Genomic DNA, 10641 nt, shown 5'->3' with positions numbered 1-10641 from the left:
TTTAAAAAAAAAAAAAAAAAAAAAGGCCAAGTGTGGTGGTACATGCCTTTAATCGCAGCCTTCCAGAGGCAGAGACAGGTAGACTCTGAGTTTTAGGCTAGCCTGGTCTATATATCAAGTTCCAGGCCAGCAAGGGCTACCCAGACTATGTTTCAAATAAATGTTATTATTACTGAAGAGAAAATGCACTATGGCTTGGGTATGACATACTTTTTTTTTTAAATGTGTATGGGTATTTTGCCTGTATGTATGTCTGTGCACTGTATGCATGCCTGGTGGAGGCCAGAAGAGGACACTGGATCCTCTGGGGCCTAGAGTTACAGATGGTTGTGAACTGCTATGTGGGTGCTGAAGAGCATCCAGTGTCCTTCCAGCTGAGCCATCTCTCCAACCTCCAGAGGACAACTTTTAGGAGTCAGTTCTCTGCTCCCACCATGGGTTCCCAGGAATTAACTCCCATCATCAGACTTGTGTGGCTAGCACTCTTAGCCCTGAGCCATCTCACTGGGCCTGAGAGCCAAACTTTTGAGATCAGAAACATAAAATCCCACCCTAGCTCACACCAGCATCATGTTTCTGAAGAGTAGTTGGACCTCAGATACCTTCTCACCTCACACTCTTGTTTCTGCATCCCATAAGTGTTAGTATGACTAACTGACCTGCCCCTTGGAAACCAATGTTAATATTCTGACCCTCCCCTGCATCCTGATGTAGAAGCCTCATTTAAGGACCCCCCCTTCCTTTCTCTCTCCCTCTCCGTTCCCACGAGGTGTGCACACCTCTGCTTTCCCTCCCTTCTCTTTCTTCCTGTCTCCCTTTCCTATCTCATCTATTATAATAAACTCTCTCCACGTGGATGCAGTGCCTGGGTGTGACTGACTGTTCTACATGCTACCACATACCACCGCCCACCAATGCATCTGCCTGCCATGTTTCCCTGCTTGTGTGGGATACCCTGGCCCGGCCAGCTAGGGTCCCATGTGTGCATGCCCATGTGCACGCAATATATCATAACAATAAGTACCTCTAAGTGCTACCCCTGGGGAGGCCAATGAAGACTTGGATCTCCCATCTCAAATCTGACCATCTCTTGTTTTCACAAAACTTGTTTCAAATGGACAAACAGAACCTAGCTAGGTAACATCAAATTGGATAAAAAATTCCAGAATGTTAGCCCCAAGGGGCCAAGGATGATGACAAGAGTTTATTTGCTGCAGTGTTTCTTACTGAAGTCATGGCTCCCAACACACACACACACACACACACACACTCACACACACACACACTCACACACACACACTCACACACACATTGGTGTTTCACATACACATCACAGGTCTACAACCACTCCCACGGTGAACCGTTCTTACCTCTCCTGTGGCAGGGAGGTGCCCCACTGTTCTTCAAATAGGGTCCAATGTACTCAAGGAATTGCAGATTCTGTATCCAGTGGAGCCAGGCCTCCACCTCACTGAGGCTTCAGGAACTGGGAACAAGCAGCTCAGGTCCAGCCGGCAACTTCCTCACCCCTGCTCTGAACTTGCCTTCAAGCAAGGGTAGACCTACTTTCAGCCCACAAGAACTTTTTTCTTTTTGCAAGACTTTGTGTTTATTTTTAGGTGTGTATGTGTTACAAACCTGTGTACAGTGATTGCAGAGGCAGGTCCCCAGACACTGCAGGTACAGGTAAGGAGAGTCAGGGGAATTTAGGCTGGGAGAACAGGTATCTTCAGATAGACTGGTGATGTTCCTCCCTCCAGACATTTTACTGAAAGTGGTTTCAGTAAGAACAGCCCCACAGGCTCATATATCTGCATGCCTGTCCTATAGTTTTGCTCTACATAAAGTTTCCTTTCACCTTTGCAAATCTGTATGACTTTTATTTCAATTCCTTGAGTAAGAATCCAAGAACCAGGAAACACTGACCCTGACCCTGACCTTGACCATGACCTCCACCACCTGGTAACACCTGATACCAAAATAAAACAAAGGTAACTTCATAAAGTCAAGATTTGTTTTCCTCTTTAAAAAATGTTTTGGTGTGTGTGTGTGTGTGTGTGTGTGTGTGTGTGTGTGTGTGTGTGAATACATGCCACATGTGTGCAGGTGCCCAGAGTCCAGAAGAGGGAGTCAGCTGTGAGCCACCATCGTGGGTGCTGGGAACTGAACGAGGTCCTTTCAAAAGCACCTGGTGTAAGAAACTGTTGAGCCATCTGCCCAGCCACAAACTCATTTTGATAACTGACATTTCCAGCTTCCAGATACTGACAGTTTTATCACACTAGTTCTAATTACTGTTCCTACAACTACTCCATCCAGAGTCTCTCATCCTTCACCTGAGACTTTACCATTGACCTCGAAGCTGAAACAAAATTCCAAACTATTATTGAGACAGTCTCACTTGTGTAGAGCAGGCTGCCTCAAATTCAAGGAGATCCCCATCTCTGCCTCCCAAGTGCTGGGATTAAAGGTGTGCGCCACCATGCCCAGCTTCCAAACGACTAATATTTAAATGAATGGGATTTTAAAAAATAGTCTTCAGGGGCTCGGGCTGGGTAGTTGACAGAGTGCTGGCTTAGCATGCATGAAGCCCAGGGTTTCTTCCCCAGCACCACCTAACCGGATGTGGTAGTAATTGCCTCTAATTTGAGCACTCAGGAGGAGGAGGCAGGTCAAGGTCAAGGTCATCCTCCCCAAGGTTTGGGGTTAGCCTGAACTAAAAAAAGAAAGGAAATTAAATAGGAGGCTGGAGAGGTGGCTCACGAGTGTTGCTACCATCGCCGAGGACCCAAATTCAGCTCTCAGCACCCATGTCAGGCAGCACACAGCAGCCTGTACCTCCAGCTCCAGGGGATCCAACACTCCTGTGGCCTCTTTGGCCACCCACTCTCCCGTGTGCATACCCACACCCAGACACATAATTAAAACTCAGTCTTTTTAAAAAGAAAAGAAAGCCGGGCAGTGGTGGCGCACGCTTTTAATCTCAGCACTCGGGAGGCAGAGGCAGGCAGATCTTTGTGAGTTCGAGGCCAGCCTGGTCTACCAAGGGAGATTCAGGGAAGGCGAAAAGCTACACAGAGAAACTCTGTCTGGAAAAACCAAAAAAACAAACAGAAAAATAAATAAATAAATAAATAAATAAACAAACAAACAAATAAATAAATAAATAAATAGATGGATGAATGAATAAATAAATAAATAAATAAATAAATAAATAAATAAATAAATAAATAAATAAATAGAAAAGAAACAGTCTTCAGATAGACTGGTGGTGTGCCCCCCTCAAGACATTTTATTGACCGTGTTATTCTGCTACAGCACTGACATCAGAATCTGCAACTCCTGAGGGCAGAACCCAACGACCAGGCGCTCCTGCCGCAGGGGCGACTCACCACGCAGGTCCCTGCCAGTGGGGCAGAGGCCGCACTAATTATGTCTGAAGAGCTTCAGCCCCATCCAGGTCCACAGGTGGAAGAAGACGTACACCGGCACGGTGACCGGCAGCAGCAGGCTGTAGAAACACAGGCTGCTGGCGCTAGTGCAGCCCTGGGGAAAGCCTTCCTCCACAGAGGCGGAGTAGAAGAGGCCTGCCAGTGATACTAGCGGGATGAGGACAGTCAGGGTGGGCAGAGACGGGATCATCCTCCTCCCTTAAAAGGTACACAGTGTCAAAACCTTGGATCTTTGGAAAGTCCTGCTCCTGTGCTGGTCCCTCCGGTCTGCTCTTCCCTGCGTCCCAGCTCCTCATTCATCCGGGCACGCGGCCATGCTTCCGGAGGTCACAAGAACCCCAGTGGCCCCAGGCCGGAGGCGCCGGCTCCTCAGCCTCCTTCTGATCCGATCCACCGACACATGCAGCAGTTACCAGCGACCGCAGGCACCACACATGTCCCCGCAGAGCAGGGCAAAGGCTTCCTAACTGCAGGAGAAACGTGCAACTGAGTAACAAGAAGGGAAGGGAGGGGAGAGGGAAGAAAGCGGTACAGAGAAGCAGACTCCAACTTCAGTACTGAGCAGGTGAGAGACAGGGGGATTGCTGGGCAGGTCCTCCGCCATCAGCATCCCCAAGCCACCACTAACCACGACCGACTAGAAAACAAATCTTTTAAAAGAGTGTCTTCGCAGAGGCAGGGGGATCCCTATGAGTTCGAGGCCAGCCTGGTCTACAAAGTGAGTTCCAGGACAGCCAGGACGGTTTCACAGAGAAACCCTGTCTCAAAAACCAAAAAAAGAACCACAAAAACAAAAGCGTCTTCCAAAGCTGCCTGTGGTGACTCACCCCAGTGACAACAGTACTGGGGAGGTGGTGGCAGAAGAATGGCACTTGAAAACACCTCCAAGTGTCACCCACTCCTTTGGGAAGTAAGCAGTGTGAAAAGGAGGATGGAGGGCAGGTGGACGGTGATGGTTCCGTGAACTGGGAGGTGGAATGGGACCTACGAACGTAGATTCACTTCAGACGAACAGACCTCAGCATCTGCCGAGGACTCCCACTGGAAACCCGCCGTCACTGCACGGACAGCGCCAGCCCTGGGCCCACGGGGACGCGAAGGGGTGCCAAGGTCCCGCGGCGAGCGATGGCCGGGCGGACAGAGCCGAACGGAGCCGGACAGAGCCGAACGGAGCCGGACAGAGCCGAACGGAGCCGAGCCGAAAGCGAACCAGCCGGCCGAGCGGAACTGGCGCAGACGCCTAGGTGGCGCGAGGCGGCCGAAGTCCCGGCCCCTACCGGTCCCAACAGCTCCTCGGCCCGTATCTCGGGACCTCCAGACCCTGAACTCACCTTTGGGTGGCCTGCAGGGTTCCGGGTCCCCGCGGCGGCCGGCCGTGACGGTCACCGCTCACGGAGGCGGGGCAGTCAGATCCCTGCAGGGGGCGGGGCGGGAAGCCCAGATCCCGCGATGGAACCACCCGCGCCTGCTCATTGGGCAGCGCGCCACGCCCCCGCCCAGGCTCCGCCCCCGCGGCCTTGAGTGACGGGCAAAGCCAGAACGGCACTGAGAGGAGCTGGGTAGATGGGGTCCTGGGGCTCCCCGCCAGTCTGGCTGGGCGTCCTGTACGCCCGTCCTGCTGGGGGTAAGATAAGGGCGCATTTGCCACAGTTTATTCACGGCTTTCCAGAGCGGACCGTGGCGTCTTTCCGCACTCAGAAGTCTTCCTACTTCTAAAGGATAAACTGGGAGCCTGAACCGCACTTGGCATCAGCTGCCAACTGACTTGAGCCTCTGAAGCGGAAGGGAGAAAGAGTCTAATTGGTTGCTTTACGTATGAATTTGAAGTGTCAAAATAATAGTTTGGACCGGTGTGATGGCTTAGCGAGTATAGACGCTTGCTGCCAAGCCTGATTACCTGAATTCGGTCCTCGGGGACCCACATGGTGGAGAACCTATTTTCTCACATTGTCCTCTGATCTCCATACATGTACTGTGGCATTCCGGCGTGTATTCACGCAAAAAGTATAAAATGCAGTTTAAAGAGAACGTATCCAGACATGGTGGCTTACACCCCTAATCTCAGCACTAAGGGGGCAGAGGCAGGAGGATTTCTATGAGTTCAAAGCCAGCCTGGTTTACACAGCAAGATCCAGGACAGCTGGACTACATAGTAAGACCCTATCTGGGCGTGGGGTGGAGGTTAGGGGTATTCGTGTGTGCAAATGCTGTTCCCGTTGCCAGCCACGGCTTGCATACGGAGACAGAGTGTAATGTCTCAGCCCAGTGTGCAGAGGAAGGAGTCTGAGCTTGGATTCTATGCACTACTACACAGGAGCCTCCACCCTTTCACCTTCCTACAAACTAAAAGATCAGAAAGTTTTTCCTCCTAGAGGTCCGTAGTGGTGTAGGGTCCATGCAGTTTCTGTTGGACCACGAGGTGGCAGGAGAGAGCCAAGAACAAAGCTGCCTTAGGGAGTCTACACAGGTGCATGGCGTGGGTACACATGTACACACGTACACACACACACACACACACACACACACACACACACTCACTCACTCACACAAAATCAGATAATAAACTTTTTAAATTAAGTATGTTAAAAACGGAACAAAAAATTAGGAGCCAGCAAGATAGTTCAAGTGATAAAGGCACTCACTACACAAGCTTGACTCCCCCAAATTGTCCTCTGACCGCTGCATGGAGAGGAGCACGTACACATTAAATAAATAAACAAATATACCTAGGTAGTTGGCAGATGTTGCTACCTTAAAATCTGGGACCTGGGCACCTGTGTGACAGGCTTTTCCTTTGCCGATGCACCATACACACGTCTACTCACCCCAGAAAAGGGCCCCACCTCAAAACACAAAATATGGACACCACCAAAGTGTGGTGAACCAATGGAGTGAACTAATCTGGTGAACCAATGAGTTTTTGGAGGATTACTTAAAGGAATATGAATGAGGGGTTCCTTACAGGTGGAAAGGACTCAAAGACAACCGCATCACCAAAGCCCACCACACCTGGGTGCCACAAAAGCTGGGAAACGGGAGTGTGTTGCACAGCCTGCAGGCAAGGCAGCTCAGCAGGGTGGAGAGCGTCCTTCCCAGGTGGCTCAGTGGCTCTGCTTCTTCCAGGCAGCTGGGCTTGTCTGAGAGTCTTCCTTGTAGCTTGGTTTGTCTGAGAGGTGCATTTACCCACCCACCCACCCATCCACCCATCCATCCATCCATACACACACACACACACACACACACACACACACACACACACACACACACACTTGTGGAGGAAGAGCCTAGTGAATCGGGTCGGTTTCAGGGACATCTTGAAGCTATTTTGAGTTGTTTACTTCCTGTATTATGAATTTTTCTGCAGGGTGGGATGTTTCATTCTAGGAGGAAACTGCTAAACAACAGCAATCAATCCTGACATCTTCTGAAAACATGGTTAGTGGTGCGTGTTTTCTTTCTGTTCTGCTTTCAATTTTCCCCACTGGCTTGTTTGTTAGGTCTGCTTCCTCGTGTGCTTCATCAGTATACTTAGATACTTCTTGGCCTGACCTTCTTCTCTGGTCTGAAAGTGGAGGGAGGCCAACTCACAGCTTCGGAGAAGCAGCTGGTCTAGAGAGTACATACAGCTTAGAGGCAGGTGCTGAGTCCAGAAAATCAGCTCAGAGTCCAGAAGCTCCCACAGATGTGCAAGACCTCTTGCCATGCCTTTCCAGAAATATTTGGGGGTGGGGGGTTGGAGATATGGCTCAGCCATTAAGAGCACTGGCTGTTCTTCCAAAGGACCAGAGTTCAAATCTCAGCACCTACATAGTGGCTCACAACCAATTCTATAACTCCAATTCCAAGGCTACATATTGCCCTCTTCTGGCCTCTGCAGGCACTGCACACATGAGGTACACAGACATGTGCAGGCAAAACAACCATACACATAAATGTAGAAAATGTACTTACATTTGTTTATTATCTGTGTGTGGACACACACACTTGTGAGCATATAGAGGTCAGAGGACAGCTACTGGGAGTCCTTTCTCTCCTGTCTTCATGTGGGTCCTGAGGATCAAGCTCGGTTGTTGAACCTGGAGTGAGCACTTTCCATGTCCCCAGCTCGTTTGGAGTCTTACCTTGTGACTCCACCTTCTGGTGCAGACCCAGATTAGCTCCTTCCCTCCTACAAGCTCAGCCTCGCAGTCCATCTCCAGCCCTTTGTGCCAACTCCAAATTCGCAGAAACGCTTTCTACAGGGGGCCATACTGGGCTGGGACTTGGGTGAGACATGGCCACCATCCTTCTTGTCTTCCATTATGCTGTCTCCAGACCCACTCTTAATCCTGTAGCAGCCTGCTCGCAGGAGCTCCTCTTTCCACACTGCCTTTCCCGGGGACTCCACCTTTGGGTGTGAACACAATCCCCCTAGCTCTCTCCCAGGGTCCCTCAGCATTTCCTCCTAGACGTCTCTGTTCCTTTCTGCCACTCACTGACGTGCAGAAGCACCCTCCACCAGAGACCCCAGAGCCACCACCACACTTGCCTAGAATCCAGAGAAGGCGGCAGCGAACAAAGACCAGAACACCCACCCAGAAAAGAAAGATCAGGCACCAACATCAAGAAACACCTCAAGCAAGGTAAATCCGGATGCCTAGACCCCTGCACAAAACAGGAAAAGCCAAAGCAACTATGACTCCATCAAACCCAGGGACTCTCCTACACTAGGCCCTGAGAAACACAGCATGGCTGAAACACAAGAAGACAAGGACTTGAACCAGCAAGACAGCTCAGTGGGTAGAGCGCTTGCTGCCAAGCCTGAAGACCTGAGTTCTCTTCCCGGGAGGACATGGAAGAAGAACTGACTCCCACAAGCTGTCCTCTGACCTCCACACATGTGCTGTGACACCTGCAAGCACATGCACTCCCACAATTAATAGATGTAATAAAAATTCTCAAAAAAAAAAAAGACAAGGACTTCAAAAGAGCAATTATGAATATGGTACAGGACTTCAAAGAAGATTTTCACAGACCTCTTATGAAGTCTGTGAAAACACCAACAGACAGTTGAATGAAACAACTTCAGACATGAAGGCAGACATCTGCCTGAAGACCCGGTAGGCTGCCCACAGATCTCCCCCCACCCTCTCCATTACGCCAGACACAATTCTCAGGGTCGCCTCTAGCACAGCAGTAGGACACCAGGGCAGCTTCCCCTGCTCCTCGACCCCATGGTCTCTCCTCAGCCTCCAACACCAGCAAGCATTCCCTGTGGACATACCAGCTGTCTTTTTTTCTAAACTTTCTTTTATGTATTCTTTGTGTCTTTCACATCATGCCTCCTGATTCTACCCATCTCCCTCCCCCACCCCAAAATAAAACAAAATAAAATTTAAGAGAACAAAGAGGGGAGGAAGAAGGGGAAAATCTCATCATAGAAGCTGCACTGTAACACAGTGAGTCACGCAGTAAACTCAGTGTAAAGGGTTGGAAAAATATTTTTCCAAAGAAATGGACCTAATAAGCAGGCTGGTGTAACAATTCTAATATGTAACAAAATAGACTTCAAGCCAAAATTATCAAAAGAGGTGGGGAAGGATAGTTCATACTCATCAAAGGAAAAATCCACCAAGGTGATGTTTCAGTTCTTAACATCTATGCCCAAATGCAAGGGCACCCATGTTTGTAAAAGAAACATCACTAAAGCTTAAATCACACACTGACTCTCACACATTGATAATGGGAGACTTCAGTGACCCACTCTCACCAACAGACAGATCACCCAGCCAAAAACTAAACAGAGAAACGCTGGAGCTAGTAGATGTTATAAACCAAATGGACCTAACAGATATCTACAGAACATCTCACCCAAACACAAAAGAATGCACCTTCTTCTCAACTCCTCACAGAACTTTCTCCAAAACTGACCACATACTCAGTGACAAAGCAAGTCTCAACAGCTACAAGAAAGCTGAAATAACCCCTGCATCCTATCAGACAACCATGGATTAAAGCTGGATTTCAACAGCAACAGAACCAACAACCAAAAAGCTTACAAACTCATGAAACGGAACAACTCTCTGCTCAACGAAAATCTTGGTGAAGACAGAAATAAGAAATACTTTCTAGAATTCAATGAAAATGAATTGCAACAACATACCCAAATTTATGGGACACAAAGTTGCACTAAGAGGAAAGTTCATTGCGCTAAGTGCCTACATTAAAAAATTAGAGAGATCTTATACTAGCAACTTAACAGCACACCTGAAAGCTCTAGAACAAAAAGAAGCAGACACATTCAAGAGAAGTAGAAGGCAAGAAATAATCAAACTGAGATCTAAAATCAATAAAATAGAAATAAGGAGAACAATACAAAGAATCAATGAAACACAGAGTTGATTCTTCAAGAATCAATAAGACAGACAAACCCTTATCCAAAATAACTAAAAGGCAGACAGATAATATCCAAATTAATAAAATCAGAAACAGAAAGGGGCATGTAACAGACACATAGACAATCCAAAGAATCAAAAGGACATACTTTAAAAACTTGTACTTCTGCCGGGCGATGGTGGCGCACGCCTGTAATCCCAGCACACGAGAGGCAGAGGCAGGCAGAGGCAGGTGGATCTCTGTGAGTTCAAGGCCAGCCTGGTCTACAGAGCTAGTCCAGGACAAGCTCCAAAGCTACAGAGAAACCCTGTCTCGGGAAGAAAAAACAACAACAACAACAAACTTGTATTCCACCAAATTAGAAAATCTAAAAAAAATAAATAATTTTCACCATAGATACTACTTACCAAAGTTAAGTCAAGATCAGATAAACAACTTAAATAGACCTATAAACCCTAAGGAAATAGAAGCAGCATTAAAAATCTCACAATCGAGAGAGAGAGAGAGAGAGAGAGAGAGAGAGAGAGAGAGAGAGAAGTTTAGGGTCAGACAGCTTTGGCACAGAATTCTAGAAGTCTTTAAAGGAAGAGCTAAGGCAAATACTCCTCAGATTATTCCACAAAATAGACACAGAAGGAAGATTGTCCAGTTCATTTTATGAGGCCACAGTTACCCCAAACCATACAAAGATTCAACAAAGAAGGAGAATTATGGACCAATTTCCCTCATGAACATAGACGCAAAAATACTCAACAAAATACTGGCAAACCAAGTACATCAAAAGGATCATTCACCATGACCAAGTAGGCTATGT

At 48.1% G+C, this 10641-nt stretch overlaps 1 protein-coding gene across 1 annotated transcript; it reads right to left on the bottom strand.

Annotated features, from left to right (window-relative positions):
- Positions 1-3255: 3255 nt before the first annotated feature.
- Positions 3256-4885, bottom strand: Pigy (phosphatidylinositol glycan anchor biosynthesis class Y). Its single transcript, XM_036193299.1, has 2 exons — positions 4784-4885; positions 3256-3919 (listed from the first exon to the last, which is right to left on the bottom strand). The coding sequence occupies exon 2, from the start codon at positions 3640-3642 to the stop codon at positions 3427-3429; it is 216 nt and encodes a 71-aa protein (XP_036049192.1). The 5' UTR covers positions 3643-3919; positions 4784-4885; the 3' UTR covers positions 3256-3426.
- Positions 4886-10641: the final 5756 nt, after the last annotated feature.

Source organism: Onychomys torridus, chromosome 7 (assembly GCF_903995425.1).
Source record: "Onychomys torridus chromosome 7, mOncTor1.1, whole genome shotgun sequence".
NCBI classification, from domain to species: domain Eukaryota; kingdom Metazoa; phylum Chordata; class Mammalia; order Rodentia; family Cricetidae; genus Onychomys; species Onychomys torridus.
The sequence above is the reverse complement of the archived record's forward strand: the minus strand, read 5'-3'. Positions and strand labels throughout refer to the sequence as shown.

Excerpts from the sequence above, each read along its gene's own strand:
- Pigy (XM_036193299.1), bottom strand. The coding sequence starts at position 3,642 with ATGATCCCGTCTCTGCCCACCCTGACTGTCCTCATCCCGCTAGTATCA.